Source organism: Phascolarctos cinereus, unplaced genomic scaffold (genome assembly GCF_003287225.1).
Source record: "Phascolarctos cinereus isolate Bilbo 61053 unplaced genomic scaffold, phaCin_HiC Scaffold_5;HRSCAF=322, whole genome shotgun sequence".
Lineage (NCBI taxonomy): Eukaryota > Metazoa > Chordata > Mammalia > Diprotodontia > Phascolarctidae > Phascolarctos > Phascolarctos cinereus.
The window spans coordinates 355,174,020-355,195,693 of NW_027555958.1; the positions used below are offsets into that span (position 1 = coordinate 355,174,020).

At 37.7% G+C, this 21,674-nt stretch overlaps 1 protein-coding gene across 2 annotated transcripts in view; it reads left to right on the plus strand.

The window, feature by feature from the left end:
* The window catches only part of NVL (nuclear VCP like), a 105,437-nt gene extending 84,678 nt beyond the window's left edge, over window positions 1-20,759 (plus strand). Inside the window, exons 21-23 of one of the 2 annotated variants that reach the window (XM_078156295.1) lie at window positions 2,125-2,213; window positions 5,261-5,331; window positions 19,530-20,759. In XM_078156295.1, the coding sequence (XP_078012421.1) occupies window positions 2,125-2,213; window positions 5,261-5,331; window positions 19,530-19,535 (166 nt within the window). In that variant the 3' untranslated portion in view covers window positions 19,536-20,759. Of the gene's footprint in view, window positions 1-2,124; window positions 2,214-5,260; window positions 5,332-12,581; window positions 13,837-19,529 lie in introns of those variants that run through there. The other variant, XM_020982180.1, reaches the window with a different exon arrangement.
* The last annotated feature ends 915 nt before the right edge of the window (window positions 20,760-21,674 follow it).

Below are 21,674 nucleotides of genomic sequence, written 5' to 3' on the forward strand. Positions count from 1 at the left end.
ATCCTTTCTGCTAACGTATAAAAGAAGATATAGATGACTGCCAAATTGTTCAAGTGAATAGGAATACTGAAATTTTTCACAGACAGCAGCCTACTGGACTACTGTTGGTTGAATTATTCACCAAATAGGCTTTCCTATTTTTATTATTAGCCTTTTTTTGGCTTTAATTTATGGATATAAGAAATGAAGTGTGAATAAATTAGGACTGTAACACGTCAAGGATAAGATTTACAGAATTTACTCAGATTTCCATACTTCTCACACCTATTAAAATGTTTGACTTTTAACACTGTTGCCAGTGTATTTTGTAATAGTTATTTTATCTTCACAGTTCTACTTAACAGAAGAATACTGATAAATTTTTTAAATCAAATATTATACTCCTTAACATGCAGTAAAAATACCAGAAATTATGTTGTGTGATTAGAAAATGTTATGTAAACTAATATTCAGACAGTCTACCTTTGCTTTTAAAATATATTTATGTTAATTATTTCTAGATGCAGGAGCACAAAAAGACATGTTAATTTCAGTCAACACTGAAATTTACAGCTATTCTTTATGATTTAGAAACATTGCTCAGAAGTTTATATCTCAAAGTATCTCCAGTGAAAAAGGAGAGTTGGTGTGATGAATTCTTAGCCCTAGATTAGTTAATGGCTTTATTTCTCATGGATTTGGAAATTTTATAAGCAATGTAAATATCTCTTTTGCATATGAAAATGAAATGGGGAAATGAGTGCTACACAGACAGAACATAGCTGTTTTCTAGTATTGGGGCTGAGCTTCACTAATCTTTCTAAGCACTTATATCCTTTCCCCTACTTGACTTCACTTGGCAAATCTGAGCAAGATTTTGGTGCCGTAATAAAATCTTGTTTCTTTTCTAATAAGTAGCTAAGGTAGTCTTGATGACAGATAATAACAACTGCCATATATGGGGAAAGTTGGTGGGAGGGATTAAAAAAACAGTATATTATTAGCATAAAATTCCTTAATTGCACTCCCCCAAATTAATATTTCTTAAGTATTTTTTGAGGGTTTTTTAGCTTTGTGTATTTAATAAGCAGGCCTTCAACCTTATATAGTAAATAAGTTTTGTGGCTAAAATGAAGTTCTTTTTCATCTAGGGATCATTGCGTGACAAAGAAGAACTGGGGTCTTTCAGTAACTAAGCTCTTTGTCAAAGCAATCATTTCTTCTTAAGTTTTACAAATTTTTTAAAGCCTTTAATACAGGCAAAACAGTATTTGCTGTTTCTGTTGGCCAGGAGTAGAACAATTTAATTGAGTATAACAAGTTAATCTTGTACCAGAATGTTTTTTTAAAATTAATAAAATGGGCAAAGTCTTGTCAGCTTTCTATGTCTTGCTTAAATAGTTAATGTCTGCTTGAGCTTGTAAATTTGAGATTCACTTTGCCTGAACAGAGCACATCAGAGGCTTCTCAGTATTTGTATTCTCTCCACTTCAAACATTTGATATGTATGTCATTTTCCACATTTGGTAGGTATGCCAGTCATGGATTGTATGGATGCAAAAGAGATATTTACATTGCTTATAAAATTTCCAAATCCATGAGAAATAAAGCCATTAACTAATCTAGGGCTAAGAATTCATCACACCAACTCTGCTTTTTCACTGCAGATACTTTGAGATATAAACTTCTGAGCAATGTTTCTAAATCATAAAGAATAGCTGTAAATTTTAGTGTTGACTGAATTAACATGTCTTTTTGTGCTTCTGCATCTAGAACTTAAAAGTTGGTTGTTTAGTTCTTGTCTTTTCAGAATATAAATAGCATTTGAATATCAAATGTAGATATAAATAATATAAGTTCTGTAATTAGATAGGATGATTGATTCATTTTCTAACTTTAAGAAGAGTTGGAAAAGGATTCTAAAAAAAGCTCAATTACCTTCCTTCCACTCTTAGCCAGTTCATTCTGTTCTCTTTGGTCAATTCCTTCCGTGACTATTTAGTTTGAAGTGTTTTTGATCAACATGTGATTTTTTTGCCTCTGTCAGAAATATTCTCCATTTTGCAATTTCCAGTGTATGTGATAATTTCAGGCAATAAGATGAATAAAGACAATCACCTAAGCACCTATTTCTCTGTGCTGCAGTGGTGCCGATCTTTATCTTCTGATACGAGAAGCTTCCATCTGTGTTTTGAGACAGGAAATGGCAAGTCACAAGAGTGGTAATAAAAAAGGTAAGCATATGAATGTAATGGAATACTGTTGTGCTATAAGAAATGATGAACAGGCTGACTTCAGAAAAACCTGGAAAGACTTATATGGTCTGATGCTGAGTGAAGTGAGCAGAACCAAGAGGACTTTGTACACAATAACAGCCACATTATGCCATGACTAAGATTCTTAAACTGAACCCTTCTCAGCATTACGAGGATCTAAGACATCTCCAGAGGCCTCAGAATGGAAAATGCTGTCCACATCCAAAGAAAGAACTATGGAAGTCGAATTGCTATCACTTATTTTTACCTTGTGTTGAGTTTTGTTTCATCTTTCTGATGGTTCCTCCTATTGATTTTAATTTTTACTTACAACTTCACTAATGTGAAAATATGTTTAATGGGTATGTAAATGTAAAGCCTATATCAGATTGTGTGCCGTCTTGGGGTGGGTAGAGGGGAGGAAGGGGGAGAAGAATTTTCAACTCAAAAGTATATGGAAGTGATTGTTGATAAATGAAATTAATTAATAAAATTTTTTTTTAAAAGGTAAGCATATCTTTAGGCCTCTCAGTTCCATCTTAATTTTTATTGTTAGGAAATCTCTTCAGAGGAAGAATTCCTATTGGTATGAAAATCTGGTTGTATTAGCTCTATAACTATGACATTAAAACTGACATTTTTATGATGATATTATTTAAAACTGATCTAGAAAGCAGTCTTATTTTAGTGACTGATAAACCAGTTCTGGAGAGAACCACAGTTTTCTGATCATTCATTCTTCAGCCAGTTGAGTAAAACTGCTTCCTTTTTAGTTCCTTTCACTTTTAGCGTGAAAGGGCATGACATTTACATACTGAATCTATGATACCTTTTAAAAAAAAATCTTTTAAGTCTTCTTAAGGATTTACTTAACCAGTGGAGGGAAAATCCTAATTGTATTTTCACTGCTCATTTCCTTTAGAAAAACAATCTGAATGTCCTATAACTACAGTTTATAAAGATTGAGATCTACTTTGGTGGAAGATATTCCTCTAGTTTTATTTATTTTATTTTATTTGGTTAGGCAGTGGGGTTAAGTGACTTGCCCAGAATCACACAGCTAGTGAGCCTTAAGTGTCTGAGGCCGAATTTGAATTCAGGTCCTCCTGACTCCATGGCTGGTGCTCTATCTATCCGCTGCACCACATAACTTTCCCCATTCCTTTAGCTTTAAAGTAACTTTTTAAATAGTCCAAGAAACAATTTGATAGCAATCTTACTAAAACTTAACTTTCCCAGGTCATCTTATTTCAATACTAATCTTCTAGGCATAAATGAATGTCCTTTTCTACATCCTGTTACTTTTATCTTAGGCTTTGTAGTTTATTTTTTACTTGACTATACATAATTCAGTTTAGAGACTCATTCCAATGACTGTTCTCATTTGGAAACTTCTTCTGACATAATGTCCCTAATTTCATCTTTCATCTCTCTTGGGAGGCTAAAACTTTAAGAGAAAGTCACACAAAGCCTCTCCACAGACAAGAAGTATAAAAACTTCTGGTATGAGGATCTTGCTCAAGAGAAACTTTCCATTTTATTCTTTTTAGAAATGAGTTAAAAGTTTCCCTTCTCTATCAGGGTCTGAGTTAGTTTACATACAATACTTGCTTTATTTTGCTATCATCAGCTGCTTCAAATATAAACCATATTACTTAAGAGAATTCTTTAGAAACTCTTCTGAGTCTCTGTACCTTACTTGAGAAGCAGGTTGGTCTGTCTTTTGAATGAGAAAGGTCTAGATTAAAGTCTGACCTCAGACATATACTAGCTGTGTGACCTTGGATAAATCTCTAGGCCTTTCAGTTCCTCAGGTACCTCTGAGACTACAAATTACAAACAGTGGTGAATCTGCATCAGTGGAGAAGGTTTCCACAACAGGAGTTCTACAAGGATGAAGTCACTGGTCTAAACCAAAAAGAATAAAACAAAATATCTGATGTAGAGTAGGCGGCCATGGTAAATGTTTTAACATATACTGAAATTTGCTTCATAAAATAGAAAATATTTATAACAGAAGAAAGTCATCTTGAATAGAGTGTTTACATATCTGCAAGGAAATGGGATTGATCATTTTACAAGCCTTTTTCCACTGATTGTTGCAGATTTTCCATTGTGCAAACTCACAGTGGAATGTAGAGGTCACAGGTATCTGATACTCTGGCTTACTGTACTGAGCCTGAAGGCTAAAGCAACTGAGGACAAACAGGACTAATAGCACCTATCCTTATAAGATTGTGAGGAAAAAATGAAACAAGACATGAATGTTTTTGTGACACAGAAACTGGAAGTTCATAGTGAATGGGAATCTTAACATATAGATTATAATTTTGATAAATGAATACTGTATTATGAGAAACTAAAGCAGTGTAGCTCTTGTGAAACTTAGAGGAGATTAATAAATTAGTGAAGGGAAGTTCAGTCTCTCTAAATCTGTATAAATGAAAGAAAATATGTAAGAGAGACTTGGCTGTCTTTGACTTAATCAGAGGGTACCTGGCTTTCTTAATTTTCATTCCACTTTCCTCTGTTACAACTACAGTATTGATCCTTCTCCATCCATAAACTGAAAACTTGTTAGCCTAATGGCCAGGCTTTCATGTCAGTTGTCATAGGAGATCTACAAGTAAAAAGTCTTATTCTACATAGAATGTTACTTTCTTTTTAAGAAAAAGGGTGCGTGATGCATAAAAAATATATGAAAGGGTGCCCCTTTTAGGGTGATTATGCTCTTTTGTTTGGTAGTGTGATATTCTCTTTGAGTTAATCTGCCCTTGAGAATTAGATTATTAAATCATGTTCAGTAAAAGAGGCAGCATGGCACAGTGGAAAGAGCAGTAATGTGGCAGTTCAGCAAATCTGGATTCCAGTCCTAGCTAATGAAATGACTTCTTCTTCAGAGGCCTGTTTCCTTATCTATAAAATCAGGGCATTGGACTCAATGAACTCTAAGCTCTAACATTCTGTTATTCTAAGCCAGCAGATCAAATAATGAATTAGGCTGTGTATGTATGTTTTCTCCATAGGAGAAGTCAAAGTTAGACAGGAGCACTTTGAAGAAGCGTTTAAGAAAGTGAAACCTTCTACATCAAAAGAGGTAAGAAATGCCCTCTTTGTAAAAAAGGGAACAGAATTGGAGCCATTTCAGGCCTATCTTCAACATGCCATCCCTTTTCCTAGAGAATACCAAACTGCTACATGAAAGTAAAAAATCCAGTAATACTACTTCTAGAGTCAGGAGACTTCAGGCTTTGGATAAGTTAGGATAGAAACTGAAGCAGACATTCCTGTGGCAAAATAAAGTTGTCAAGTTATCAGTGGAATTGGGAACAAACTGAAGAAAAATATTCTCCTGTTTTATCATCCATGAAATTATTTTTCATGTCTTTTCCAGTGCTGACATTCAATAGTTGAATACAAAATTAAAAAAAAATTAACCAAACAACTTGCAAGAACTTAAATAAGTTTCCATTCAAGCATCTGTTGGACCCCATACTTCTTACCCTAATGGATTCTTATCACAGCCAGGTTTTATTAAAGTTAAGCTGTGCATTGGTTAGAAAACTTTAGTTACTTACATGTTCGTTTGAATGAAGTAGAAATAATATCTTCACCTTTTGACGAGAATGAGGTTAAGAAATTACTATGATGCTTTTTTTTCCCTTCCTCATATCAGATGTCAGGTTTTGAATGTTCACTTCTGATTCTTGGTGTGTTCTATTTGTAATAAATGAAATAGAAAGACTTGTTATAAAATGAAACCAGTTCTTGCAAAGATTACAAAGGGGATGATATCCTTATACAAAGATGGATCTGAATTGGATTCTTTTAGGGAATCCATGTTCACTAGAGCATCTTATTGTTTCCAGTCTTCTTGGATAGAATTCACAAATTATAATGTTTCTTGGCCAAGATAACATGTTTTTAAATCATTAACTGTTTATCACTTCTAGCTTCAAATTTTCCCTCACTCTGATAACTGATTGAAAAGTCTTATTTTGGGGCAGCTAGGTGGTACAGTGGATAGAGCACCGGCCCTGGAGTCAGGGGCACCTGAGTTCAAATCCAGCCTCAGACATATAACACTCACTAGCTGTGTGACTCTGGGCAAGTCACTTAACCCCAATTGCCCTCACCAAGGAAAAAAAAAAGGCTTATTTCAAAATCCATAACAATTACATAGAATAGATTGCTTATGGTCTGCTCCATACTTCAGCAGGAGCAGATACTGTATGGCTAGGTAGTCATTCGAGGCCTTGTACAACCTGGTAACAAGTTAGCTGTCCTTTTCTCAATATTCTAGTCAGCTGAGATATTTATTATCCCCAATACACACCCTACAGTTTCTTAACTCCTCCTGTGCTTGTTCATGCTGGAATCTCCTCCTTTCCTATTCCTGGAATTTCCTTCTCACCGTCTGTGGTCATTCAGTCGTTTCAGTCATGTCTGAATCTTTGTGACCCAATTTGGAGTTTTCTCCAGCTCATTTTACATAGGGGAAATCTGAGACAAACGGGGTTAAATGACTTGCCCAGGGTCACACAACTAATAAGAGTCTGAGGCCAGATTTGAACTCAGGAAGATGGGTCTTCCAGACTCCAGGCCAGGAAATTTCTTCCTTCTCATTTAAGAGATTGCACTAAGATGCAACCATTTTTAAGCATCTGTGTTCCAGGCACCGTGAGGCAAAAATAAACAGTCCCTACCTCAAGAAATTTACATTCTTTTGGGGTGGGGAGGAGAACAAGATTTGGAAAATTGAAAATAGAAGATCACAAAGAAAATGTGGGAGGGAAGTCACTAGCAAGTAGTGGATCACAACAGGCTTCCTGTAGGTCCTCACATAAACTGGGAAGGAAGCTAGAAATTCTTTGAGCCAGACTTGAGGAGATGGAAACCATTCCAGCCAAGGGGACTACCTGTACAAAGCCACACAGACGAGAGATGTCATGTGGAGGCCCTCTCACTGCTCCCTCTCTCCACATGCCTTTTTGTAAAATTTTTCAAAAAAACTTTTTCAATTAACAGATACTTGTTTTTTTCTCATTCCCTTCCCCTCTAGAGGAAAAAAAAAGAAAAACAAAACCTAAACCCTTGTAGTATATACACACATAGTCAAAACAAATTCCCACATTGTCCACATCCAGGAATGTATCTCATTCTCCATATTGAATGTATCATCTTAGTCAGGAGGTAGGTAATATTCTTCATCATTAGTACTGTAAAATCATAAGTGGTTTTTGTGTTGATCAGAGATCTCAGAGTTTGTCTGTTTTTACAATGTTGTCATTTGTAAATTGTTCTGGATCTGCTAGTTTCACTGTGTATCAGTCCATACTAGTCTTTCCAGAATTCCCTGAAACCATCCCTTTTATCATTTCTTATGGCATAATAATATTCTATCACATTCATTTACCGTCATTTGTTCAGCCATTTCTTTATTGGTTGGCATCTCCTTAGTTTTCAAAAAAAAAAAGCTGCTATGCATATGGGATTTTACTTGACTTCATATGAGTCATTTTCCCTTTTTATTTGATTTGAGGGAAAGGCCTAATGCTTTTTTTATCTGTAGAAATTGAGTAATATTGTACACTTCCTCTGTCCCTAAAAACCAACTAAAGAAAAAGGCTTGATGTCCTATTACAGAGTCTATTGAGCAGTACTGGCCCCCACACTGTTGTGAACTGGGTAAAGTGCCCCTTTCTCTAGGTAACTTTCAGCCTCAACTAATTCTTTCTCTCCCATGGTAAAAGTTTCCTTCTATAGCCCTATGTCATCTTATGGCATCTGTGTAACTGTGAACAGTAATGGCATTTACCTCTATAACCAGCACAGCCTGTTGCTGTTTTGAGACAGATCTCACATGCAGAGAGTTGTCATTTTACTCATCAGATCCTTCCTGACATTGCCATTTGTTTAATTTAGACGATAAATACCATAAGGCAAAGATTTTCTTCCTCTTAGCTCCTTCCTGTGTATCTTATTGATTCCCTGTAGATACTAATCTGTGGGACTCAGGCTCTTCCAGTTTTGGGACCTTGACCAGCTGACTACTTATGATTTAAGTAATTTTAGAAGACATATATGATACGTGTTTTCATATTTGTTTGATTTCAGAGATTATACCATGCCATCTTTTTTCTAAGCTTCCAACTAGACTAGATCTTGATGGTTTAACATGTAGGATTTTGTTGGACAGATAAATTCTAGCATGTTTTGTCACCCTTGTTTCTTCCCTATCCTGTCACATCTTCACTACAGCAGGCTGGTCTGGCACTAAATGTTTGGTATATGACTTTATCATTAATCTGTAATGAAACCCACAATGAGTTTTTATCCCTAACACATTAATTATTTATAGGAGGTTGGGCACACAACCTACTCGCCATACACGTTCCCCCTAAAGGAGCTATCTATGCCTAGCAATTCTGTAACATAGCTATTACTGGGAGAAAAAACAGCCAGATCAAAGTCATCATTTTTCTCCTGTCTACTCCCACCCTCAGTTCCTTTATAATAAGTTGTTTATGGTTGGAGAAATCCATGATCCCAATAATCTAGATATTGACTGTAAATATCACTGGGAGATGATTTGGGGGACATACAGCTTTTGCCTGGAAAGTTTAACAATGAAGTAAAGTGACTAATTTATTTACTAAACATATCAGAGCTTAGATGGCTAAGCTAACTATACATTTATTCCAGTGGTGTTTCTTTTTTCAGAACATTTTTAGAATTCTTCTTTGTGGCTTATCTTTGAAATCTCTAACTCTTCTTTGGGGACATTAACTTTTTCCAATAGTGGCAAAAAGAAAAAAAATTCACTTTACTTTGAGGATAGATGTATACTTTAGTAAATTTATCAAATATCCAAAATCAGTTTCAGTCAAGTCTTACACAGTAGCAAAAAGTAGAGCCCTTTATTTATGAGAAGACAATGTCTGTGATCTAGTTGTGCCCACCAGGGAATGTTAGCCATCACATGTACATACTCAGAGAGCTTTGCATTGGTTAGATTGTTACGGGTAAGTTAATATATAAAGAGAATGAATACCTTTATTAACCATATGAGGACAAAGGAAGGAGGTTAAATGGAACTTAGCTTTTGAAACTAGGTGGAAATACAAAACAAACTAAATATCTGCTGAATTTCTTGTCTTTGAAGTGCTGGGTCCCTGGTCTTTTGAGTTGGTAACACTGTCCTAGAGAGGGAGGCTCTCCAGTCCCCTTCCATAATCAATTCAACATACTCCTGATCTTCTTCCTCTCCATCTCTCCCATCTGACCCCTTCTCTCTGATCACACAACAGCCAACTTAATTCAGGCCCTCACCTCCTCTCCCTGAGATTATTACAGTGCCTTCCTGATTCGTCTCCGTCTAAAGTTTCTCCCCATACGAGTCACTTCTCCACAAAGCTGCCAAAATAATTTTTCTCTAATTCAGATCTGACCATGTCACTCCATTACTCAGTGAACTCAGGTGGCTCCTAGTGCCTCGAGGTTCAAAAATAAAGCCCTCACTTGGCTAGCTTTTAAAAACCCTTCGTAACCTTGCACCTCCTATTTCTGTGCCTTTTCATTGGCTACCCCTGCCTGGAATATGCTCCCTCAACTCTGCCTCATAAAATCCCTCTAGTCTGTTAAGACACAGCTCAAGGTCCGTCTTCCCTGATTTCTCACAACTGCTAGGGCTCTTTAGCTATTCTGTATTTATTTAGTTTGTATTTGTATATTACTTGTCATAGGTGAGGGTTACTTTCTCTCTTCTTTCCCTCCCCCCAACATCCACACTGTTGCCAAGGCCTATCACGTTCACCTTGGCAGCGTCTCTCCATTATGCCTCCTTCTGACATTGGCACCAGTCTAGTGCAGGCCTTCATCATCTCACATCTTGATTATTGCAGTGGACTACTAATGGATCTGCCTGTCTCTCCCCACTCCAATCCATCTTCCATTCAGCCACTAAAGTAATTTTCCTAAAATTAACAAGTCTGATTGTGTCTCATACACACACTCCCCAACCCCCCCACCCCCATTCAGTTAATACCAACAGCTTCCTATGCCTCCAGAAGCAAATACAAAGTGCCGTTTGTCATTCAAAGCCCTTCATAACTTTGCCCGCTCTTACCTTTCCAGTCTTCTTACTCCTGGACCTGTACTCTTCAGTTCAGTGACACTAGCCTCCTGGCTATTCCACAAACAAGACATTTCATCTCTCAGGTCCAGGCATTCTCTCTGTCTTCTATGCCTGGAATTCTTTCCCTCCTCTTTCCTGGTTAAGTACCAACTAAAATCCCATCTTCTATAGGAAGCCTTACTCAACCCTTCTTAATTCCAGTGCCTTCTCTCTGTTAATTATTTCCTTTTTATCCTGTCTGTAGCTTGTTTTATGTATATTTGGGTGCATGTTGTCTCCTCCATTAGATTGTAAGCTCCTTGAAGGTAGGAATTATTATATGTCTCTTTTTTCATCCCCAGCACTTAAGGCAGTGCCTGGCACATAGTAGACGCTTAATAAATATTGATTGATTGGTGTAAATTGTTGCAAGGTTTTATCTAGAATGCTAATGTTAAGACCTAGAGTATTCACCTAGAGGGTGGAGCTCCCTCAGTTGATCAGAATAAGGGATGGAAGGAAAGAGAGGAAAGACCCATATGTGCAAAAATATTTATGCCAGCTCTTTTCATAATAGCAAAAACCTGGAAACTAAGAGAGTACCCACCTAGAGAATGGTTAAACAAATTATTCCATGTGAACATAATAGAATAATGTTCCACAAGAACATTATGAAATGACAATAAATGAGCCAAGAACTGATGCAAAGTGAGGTGATTTGTACAGTGACAACAATATTATGAAGAAAAATAATTTTGAAAGACTCCAGAGCTCTTATCAATGCAAGACAAACCAGAATGCTAGAGATGAAGCAGATTCCACACCTCCTAACAGAGAGGAGATGGACTCCAAATCAGAATGAGATCTACATTTTTGGATGTGACCAGTGAGGGAATTTGCCTCTCTTGACTATGCATGCTTGTTATGAGTATTTTCTTGTTCTTTTCTTACTTTTTTTTTAATGGGAGGTGGAAAGGGTCAGGTGGGGAATGGTGTGGGAGAGAGAGAAAAGAAATGATTGTTAATTGTTTTTTTTTTTTTTTGTGAATAAGAGAATGGGAGAATCTGTGGAATTGGCCACTGGGGAAAGTGATATGTGGGGGTAGTTTTGATTTGAAAAGTCTAAAATTCTACACAAATGAGAATTGATGTAATATTTATTATTTGTTATTTATTCCAGAAATTTGACTTACAATTTGTAGACTAATTCATCGCCTACTTTTCCCCCACTTCACACCCCACAAGCTTTACCGCATATTTTTATGAAAATCAGGACAGCTGCTTTTTATAGCTTTGCCAAGTCTAGTAGGAAAATGTAATTGACAGTTTAGCCCTCTGCACCCTTGAGATTGCTTAAAATTGATTGCTTTCATAGTTACACTCTTCATCTGGATAATTTTATTACAGACACAATTACTTAGCCACATCCATATTCAAGAACAGGAAAGTGAACTAGTGCTTCCATTAGCTCTGGAGTACTTTGTTCCCAAATAATCTCTAGTAGTTACTACATCATAAGGAACTGGTGTACTTACTGCACATGAATTGCACTTAGTGGTTCTAGCTTCTGAGAATTGTGTCTGCCCAAAGGGCAATGTGGTATTGAAGTGTAAATGAGCATATGGGAGTTGTCTCCGACCTCCTTGTGGGGGGTTATAATTTAGCACTTCTTGCCCTGAGCAATCTCTTTTTTTTTTGCTTTAGGGCTGTAGTTTAGGCACACTACACCATGCAGGCAAAATCTCAGAACACTAGGCAGAGTCTCCAGGCAACTACTGCTGCTTACCCTCTCTGAAGCTAGTTTGTTACATATTCATTTTTGCCCTCCTGGGGTAGTTGAACTCTGGTGGAAAATTAGCATCAGAGTGCTAGTAGAAAACAAAATCAGATTGGATACAGCAGAAGGAGAAAGCATCAGAGATTCAACTCAGTGCCAGGGACACACCATTTTGGTTTGGCTATTAATATGTGGCCGCAGTCACCATTTCTGCTACTTTCCCTCAGTCCTTACTCAGTATAGTTTGTAATTTTACTTTCTCCAAAAAACTTTATTAACTAGATCAAAAGAGAACTTTCTACCACCATGTTTTACACAAACAACTCTAAAGGTCACTTGGGATCCCTGTGGAAAGGTACTTGTATGAGGTTAGAGAATAGAACAGGTAGTGTCAGTGTTCCACAACAGTAACCTAATGTTCTTTCTTATTTTGCTCTCTGTGTGGCATCTTTAGGATCAAATGATGTATGAAAAACTTCGGCAATCCCTCAGCTGATGGTGTCACACTCTGTATTTCGGTCTGTGGAAGAATGTGTTGGTCATATATGTCTGTATGGCAGAGAAGAGCTTGACATTTTCAGTTGATAGTTTGCCCTTTCAAGATGGCCCAGATACGGCTATGGTTTCAGATGTGAGCTGCTTAATACCAAATGGTAAACATAAACGACTGCTGAAGATCCCCTTACTTCTTTGAAACTTTGTGCAGCAACAGTCAATCATTTTACCTTTTTGGAAAGTAAAAGAATCAAAATGGAATAGATTATATGTTTATGCTTTTTTCTTCAATTGAATTTATTTTACTCTTATTAACTGTGGGTGAGGTACCTTCCAACGGAGGAGCCTCTTAGTTTTGGAACAGTTTTTTTTAGAAAAAGTTCTGTTTTAAGATAGTGGTCTGAGGTCTGGCCCTCACCCTATTTGTTAAGACTTTGGATAGTTACTCAAAACTTCTCCGTGTCTCAATTTGCTTATCACTGTAACCTGGAACTATTATCTGCCCTGCCTTCCTCACATGGCTAAAATAGATCAAATGAAATTTATCTATGAGTGCTTTATAAATTGTAAATTTTGAGGCAATCCCACATTTGGAGGGGGCTTGGATTTCCAAATTTGGAAGCTGAAACTGATCTTTGGTAAGGAGCTACTTCAGGGTTAGCATACTGTCTAAAGAAAACTGCTACCCCAACTGGAAAGCATCTGGGGAAAACCGGGGCGGGGGGGGGGGAGGAAAGAGGTCCTAAATGAAATGGTCAGGTAGAGAAAAAAGAAACTTGATTATGGATTGGGTAAAAGGAAAAGTTTTCAACCTTGAAGGATTTTGCAGCCATCAAGTTTTGACATTTTTCTCTAAATAATTTAAAGTAGAGGTAAACAGGGACACTACCTGCCCTCTCCTTTTTTTTGTTCTTTGTGAGTATTGTTTAAGCCTAAAGTTTATCTATTCTGTGAATTGAGTTTGTATTGTTTGCATTACTGTAATGATCATTGAGTCATAGTATTATATTGGCCACACATTTTCCCCAGCTCTAGTTTGTATGAAATTTAGATACATTTTATAATCTCACTGAATGGTTGTAAAGATGACACATTGTTGGGAAGATTAAAAGAAAATGATAAAGACAAACAGAATAGTGAATAAAACATCTTTGAATGGAAAGAAATGTAAACAAAAAAAATCTTAGTAAATTTATTTCTGTGTAATAATTTCATATGATTTGTCAATGTAAAGAGATATGTGTGTGTGTATGTATGTATATATATATGTATATATATATATATATCTTTATTTCCTTTCAAAGAGATTTCATCATAGGAGAGGAGCCTGTACAATATAGTGTATGTTTTTATATAAGTAATCAACTTATACTACTTTCCTTCCAAGAGGCAAGGAAAACACTTCCATTAAGATAAGGAGTAAACTTTGTTCTCTTTAATTTGAAACCTTTCTGCATATGGGTCTGTTGGCTTTCAGCCATGACATCTTCAGATTTTGTCAATGATTAAGAACAAGATTTAAGGTGTGGAAGATGGGAATTATAATATGGATGAAAGTGAAAGCTTTTTAAAATCAGTTCGTCTTTTGTAGATTTAATTAGGCTATGACCAGTGCAGTTGTAAGGTGGGGACCTACTGGTCAGAGTTGGATGCAGGACTGAGCTTCAGCATGGCATAATGGAAAAGAGCCCTGAATTTGCAATCAGAAGTCTTGAGAACCTATGTAACCTTGACCAAGTCACTTCCTTCTTTAGGCTTGCAGTTTCTTCATCTGTGAAATGGGGCTGGAGAGGATTGTACTAGACTTTCCTCTAAAGTTACTTCCAAGCTCAAAATTCTATGAACTTGTGACCATCGGCTTCAAATTAGATTGCTTCGAACAGCTTTGTTTTTAACATGTGTTGCATGTTTAATCTTTCCATCTCTGGAATTAGTGTTTGGGTTGTGACATATATGGTTCATTTGATAACTATGTAACCACTAGGGTCTGTCTTGTCTCTTCACAGACATCTGTACAGAGTAAATATATGCCCTAGAGAAAAAGGTAGAAAGCCAGAGTTACATAGGATCTAAGGAAATGTTCTTTTATCTTTCTTTCTGTGCCCAAATTAAACCTCTGGGGTAGAAGTACAATTACATCTACTCCTTCTAAACAAACATTTCTTGGGATTTTATTGAAACCCAATCAAACAAACTTGCATCCCTCGGCCCTTTGAAGAGAATGATAAAACAGTGTGGAAATATGGCCTGTGCTATTATTAGACCAGGGCTGAAGCATGTCTGCCATTTCTGTCCCCAGTTTGAATAACCCCCAGAAAAGCGATGTTCAGTGTTCTGTTTTCTTCAGTGCAGTCCAACCACTCAAGGAATTGTTTCCAAAGCAGGACTGTTTTAAGAAGGAGCCTTGACACATCTTTTACTACAACTTGACTGAAAGTCTCCTCCAACTTTTTTTTTTAATAGGCAGGTTAACTGGTCCTTCTGTTCCAGCTAATTGAGTTTAATGTGTCACACAATGAGTCTTCACTTTTTGTGTTCCAGAAAGCTCAAAGAACTTCATGAGGGAACTGAGAACAGAATCAGAAAATGGGGTGGGTGACTTAACAGAAGTCAAGAAAGTAAAAATAACACTTGAATTTTTCTTCAAAGTTCATGCTACACATTAATTGTATATCTTGTAATTGTTTTGATCCCTTTTTACAGATGAGGAAACAAGTTCAGAAAAGTTAAGTGATTTAACCAGCTGAGTAAGTGCTGGATCAGTGACTAGAATCCAGGTCATTTGGTCCTAGGTTCAGCACCCTTTCAACTGTTCCAGGAACATAATTATTTTTTTAGACCTGGGATTTCATTGGTGTAGCAAAGCCCTATCCTTCTACCAATGCAGATTCAATCAAGAAGTTTGTTAATGTTTCTATTAGCAAAATAAGAGCACTAAAGGGAAGAATTGGAAAAGAGATGAGAGCCATGGAACAAAGAATTGGGAATAGAATTAGTAACTTGACACAGGAGGTACAAAACCCAGCCCAAGAAAAGTCTCTAAAAGTTGGGCTAGACTTTGGTCCAGAAGCCACTGACTCCATGAGAAAAGAACTATTAAAGACAAAACACTGAAAAGATAGGAGAAAATTTAAGTTATCTCACAGCAAAATCAGTTGACCTGGAAAACAAAAAAAGTTTTAAGAACCATTGGATTACCTGAAATCCATGACCAAAAAAAGATCATCTTTCAAGAAATTGTAAAATAAGCCAATCTCTTAGAATCAGAGGGCCAAGTAAAAAATAGAACAATAAAATGAAAATAGAATCTACCAGTCACCTCCTGGGGACTCCCAATGGAAAACTCCAGGCACATTATAACCAAAATCCAGAGCTTCCGAGGTCAAACAGAAAAATAGTATAAGCAGTCAGAAAAAAAATCAAGTATCAAAGAGCCAGAGTCAGGATCACACAAGATTTAGCAGCCATCACCATTCATAGTGGAGAGTTTGAAAATACACTATTTCAGAAAGCAAAACAAAGTCTTCTAACAAGAATAGCCTACCTGGCAAAGCAGTATTATCCTAGGTGGGGGTGGGGGTGGAAATGGTGTTTTAGTGAGAGTACTTCCAAGCATTCCTGATGAAAAGACAAAGCTGCATTAAAACTTTGAAATACAAACATAAGAGTCAACAGAAGCATAAAAAGATAAAAACATAAATGAGCAGTCATAAGGGACAAAACAAGGATAGATTATTTACTTTCTGATACAAGGAAATGATACACATATCCCTTAGAACTCTATTATGGTTGGGGTCATAGAGGGAGTTTTTAAGATAGGGCCTGGAATTGGTTCTGTTTTAATGATTGTAAAGGAATATACTAGGCAGGGAAAGGAAGGTTGAAGAAAATTCTCTGTCATATTGGCATGTACTAAATAGAGGGCTATACAAACAAGGAGGGGATGAGGGAAGTGGCTGACCCTTTAACCTCACACATCTGAACTGGTCAAAGGTGGAAAGACGACCCACACACACATAGCTGGGTACAGGAATACATTGTGCTTACTAGAGAAAAAAGCACAAGAGAAGGGGCAGAGATTACATGAAAGGAGGGATTAGTCCTAAGCAAAACAAACTAGGGAGGGTGGATCTTGAAGGAGTTAAAAGGAAAAGATAACGTGTGATTGACTTCTGAGTGAAGGAAAGAAGATCTTGGGCAGGGGAGCAGAAGCAGACTACCAAACTTAGAACACACTCCTCTCTCACCATCTTCTTTCTAAAGAGAGGATGAGAACCAAAGAGAAGGAAAGTATAAGATGGAGGAAAATACACAATGATCTTAAATCTGTGAATGGGATGAAATTCGTAAAATGAGGACTGCAGAATGAATGAGAAAGAAGAAATCAATATATTGTTTACAAGAAACACTTGAAATATAAAGATTCACGTAGTCAAGGACTGAAACAAAATCTATCATTCATCAACTGAAATAAAGACTTAGGAGCTCTGATCAACCAGTGACTAGTCACAATTCCAGAGGTCTGACAATGAAGCATGCCACCTGTCATCTGACGTATGATAAACTCAGGGTGCAGAGTGAGAAACATTTGTGGACACAGCCAGTGAAGTTCCCAGATCACTCATTTGTAACCATGGAGTCCTGCTAAATGGCATCTTCCTTAAATACCATTTTAATTATACATGCAGGCAGCATAATGGATGAAATGCTGGGATTAGAGTGAGGAAGGCTGGGTTCAAAACCTTAGGATTTGTCTACTAAGTCATAGGGTTGCTTATATATTTTAATGAATTAAGGATTTGCTTTTTTGTTATGCTGTAAATCTGGAGATCCAAGTATTTAGCAAGCAAAAGATTAATGTCACTTTATTTTGCCATATTTTTAGCTGGTGGAAAGGGGTCAGCAGCCCTCACACCACAGGTAGTAGTCTTCCCTGAACACACCCCACACAATGCCACCTCTGAAGCTGAGATGCCACAAAATATGGATCAATTCGCCACTGCTTATGCTAAATTTGGCCTAACAACACCAAGAAAACAGGCGTTCCACCAGCCAGCCCCACATCACCCATATGTGGAACTATCCCTTACAGCAAATGGAGAGGTTTTGAATGCTGTGGATAAGTTCACTTATCTTGGCAGTAACATTCCAGGGATGTACACATTGATAATGAGGGTGACACGTGCATTACCAGAGTTAGCTCAGTTGTTTGGAGGACTTCAAAGAAAAGTATGGGAGAGAAGAGGTGTTAGATTACCAAAGTGAAGGTCTACAGAGCCGTTGTGCTGACCTCATTGTTGTATGCCTGGGAAACCTGGACAGTGCCATGCCAACTGAGTCACTTCCATTTGAATTGACCTAGGAAGACTGAAGATCACCTGGCAGGATAAGATACCAGACACTGAGGTCCTATCTTGAACTAAACTGCCAAGCATTCAAACTCTACTGAAGAGAGAGCAACTCCAACGGCCTGGCCATGTTGTTTGAATGCCAAACTTATGCTTGTCTAAAAGACTTTTTCATGGAGTACTCACACAAGACAAGTGCTCACATGATGGTCAGAAGAAGCAATATAAGGAAATTCTCGAGATCTCTCTGAAGTACTTTGGAATTGATTTTGTGACATGGGAGACACTGCTCAGTATGTTGTGCCCACGCCACAGAAGGGACTGTGCTCTGTGAGCAAAGCAGAATTAAAGTAGCTTAAAAGAAGTGTGAGATGTGCCAATTTAGAGAATCCACCCCAAATGTTCTCATGGACTATTTGTGCCTGACCAATGGTAGAGCATTTCAAACTTGTATTGGTTTGGTCAGCCACAGTCAGGCACACTGTAACTTGACCGTAACATAGTGATGTCCTTTGGTCCTCTTTCAGAATGAAGGACAACCAACCAAAAAAAAAAAAAATGACAGCTCTCTCCATCTTCCTCCCCCTTACCAGTGCCTTCCCTCAAAGATTACCTTCCGTTCATACTATGGCTATCTTGTGTATACATAGCTATTTGAATGTTGTCTCCCTCATTGAAATGTGATCTCCTTAAGGGCAGGGACAGTGTTTTTTGCCTTTCTTTTTTTCTTTTATATTTTGAGAACATATAAGCAACCCTATGACTTAGTAGACAAATTCTAGGGTTTTGAACCCAGCCTTCCTGACTCCAATCCTAGCATTTTATCCATTATGCTGCCTGCATGTATTAGAATAGCTAAAATGGTATTTAAGGAAGATTCCATTTAGCAAGACTGTGATTATAAATGAATGAGTTGAAAACCTTTAAACATTCGATGTAACTCTTACTTTGCTTTTTGTCGGTTGATAATGTGGGTTCTGACCACACATTTGTCCCAGCACTTAACATAGTGCCTGGCATCCCCACTTAATAAATACTTGTTGACTGACATACCTGAAAGATACTCAACATGTAGAATGGCTCCTAGATCCAGCTGCTATGCTGATACCATTTCATCTAAGGCTCACACTGCACCATTTGGGACTGGCAGACTCCCAGTCTGCAACCCACCCCCTCCTTGCCCAAGTTTTGAAGTCTCTTTTGCTTCGATTGCTCAAATTCCTGAGATTGCTGTCAGATCATTTCATCCCAAACACTACCCAAAATGTGTAACCTTTCCTTAAGCACCCACAGTAGTGTCTCCTTGGGGCCTGCCATATCAAGTCTACAATTCTTTCTAGCTTTCAGTTTTCTTCATAATCTGGCTCCACTTTCCCTAATGAGCTGTATTTCCTGTAGTTCATCTCTTATGGCCAAACCCTCTGCTTCAGCCAGACCAGCCTCATCATTATTCCCAGAACAGTTGGTGCCAACTCTCTCCCTTCAGGGTCATTTCTTATGTTGTTCCCTCTGCCTTTTCCCTTTACTTGCATCATTCTAAATCTTAGCCTTTCTTCCAGGACTAACAGAAGTCTAAAATCCTTCATGCCACTGTGATGGTGCTGGACACAGGTTGGGAAGATGGAATGAGACTAGTAGAGTCAAAACAACATTGGGAGATCGAAGTACAGAGGGCCTTGGAAGTGACCTGAAACTCAAAATCTGCAATACAGGCAAGGATCTCATGTGATCGCAAAGTTAGAATTAGAAGAGGTCTGAGAGCCTATCTAGTCTAACCCCCTCATTCTGCAGATGAGGAAACTGACTTGTCCAGCTGCTTCAGTAGTGAATAGTCAGAATCGGAAGCTAGGTCCTCTCTAAATTCAGCAGTTTTCCCCCCTGTACTGATACTTGGTTGTCATAGTCAAGGTAACTCTCCAGAGTTGAGGTCATAATACCAAGGTCACAGTAGGCAGTGATGGGTCATACAGGGTGAAAAAACAAGAAGTGTACATGTTGTAAAGGGCAAGATGAAGTAGTAGGTCAAAGGTCAGTTGTAGATTTAGACTAACTAATGACATCTTCCTTCTGAAGGAAGACATTAGCTTGTGTATAGGAAACTCACTCCTCACCTTAATATTTTAATTTTAATATTAATAATTTTGGGGGGTTTTTTTCTCTTAAAGACCAGCCTTAACCCCCAACACTCTGGTCCCAGACCAAGCCCTACTTGGTCACTGTTTGGACCCCCATTGGCTCAGAATGAACATAAATTACAATTGTTTCTGTTTTGGCCAGAAACCCTGAGGGTCTTCACCTCTCAGATCTTTTTTTTTTTAAGATGCCATTCTTTGCCTCTTTTTTTAAAGCCTTAATCTGAATGGGTGTTGCCTCAGTTAACTGAGACCTGTTAAAGACCTTAGCTTGCAAAGGCCGAGGTGCCCCACTGCATCCTGGGCCATCTCCAGTTGTACTGATCGATATCTGACCACTGGACCTAGATGGCTGTGGAGGAGACAGTGAGGCTGGTGACTTTGCACAGCCCTCCCTCACTTAAATCCAGTTCCCTTGCATGTCATGGCATCACCTCCCTGATGTCGTGGTCCTCTTCGAGAACGAAGGACAAACAGCAGCAGCCCCACATTAATATGTGGTGGACCTGGTTGTATCTTTGTTTATAAGAAATGTAGAGCAGAGGTGTCAAAACATAGCTGCGTATGACCCAAAACACTCCCAAGTTGGCCCAGCCAAACCAGATTAAAATGTAATTGGGAAACATTTAACAATAAATAAAAATAAAATAAAACATAGATGATATGTGGTTTTCTAAGTCAGTATGCGGCTACAGGGATCCTTATGTACAGTCTATTGACCTCTGTCAAACTCAATTTGACACTATTACTGAAGGGAATGGCATTAAAGTAACTGGCTGAGTAAGATGGATGTAGTTTTGTGGTCTGAGAGCAGGGCCTGAATTAAGCAAGAAGAAAAAAAAGGAACAACCAGTAGTTCTTGGCTCTAGCTCCTTTAACTGTGGTTATGAGAACTGCCTGGTGCAGATTAAAAGGTGCTTTTTGGCATAAAACTCCCTGCCATCGTGTTATCTCCTCCCTCCTCCCTCTTCCTCTTTCCCATAAACTGAAACCTAATTAGCTGGCTCTGTAGTAAATTTCCACATTATAATTAAAAGTTGCTCCACTAGGCTCCAAAAGGTCCCTCAATTAGACAATTGAGATAAAATTTGGCTGACAAACCTGCAAAAAGCAGCATGTGATAGAGCTGGGAAGGAGCCACAACGTTTACCAGAGACTTTACTGTCCATTCCCCCTTCTGGGATGCAATTAGCAACAGGCAAGCGTTCAGATTTAACTTGATAAGTGAGTCAATTTGTTTTTAACTGGAAATTCCAGCAGTAGGAAGTAGGGTGTAATCACAGAGTAACATAGCTTCTCAGTCATTCCAGGTGATTCTAATTTTTTTTGCCCTTTTTTTATAGTATTTTATTTTTTTCCCCCAGTTACGTGTCAAGAAAAATTTTAGCATTCTTTTTACAAGATTTTGAATTCCAGATTTTTCTCTCCTCTTCTGAAAATGGTAGGCAGTTTGATATAGTTTATACATGTGCTATCATGTAAAAAATATTTACATATTAGTCACGGTTGTGAAAGAAGAAACAGATAAGAAGAGAAACATGAGAATAAGTGGGGGGAAAATGTTTCAATCTG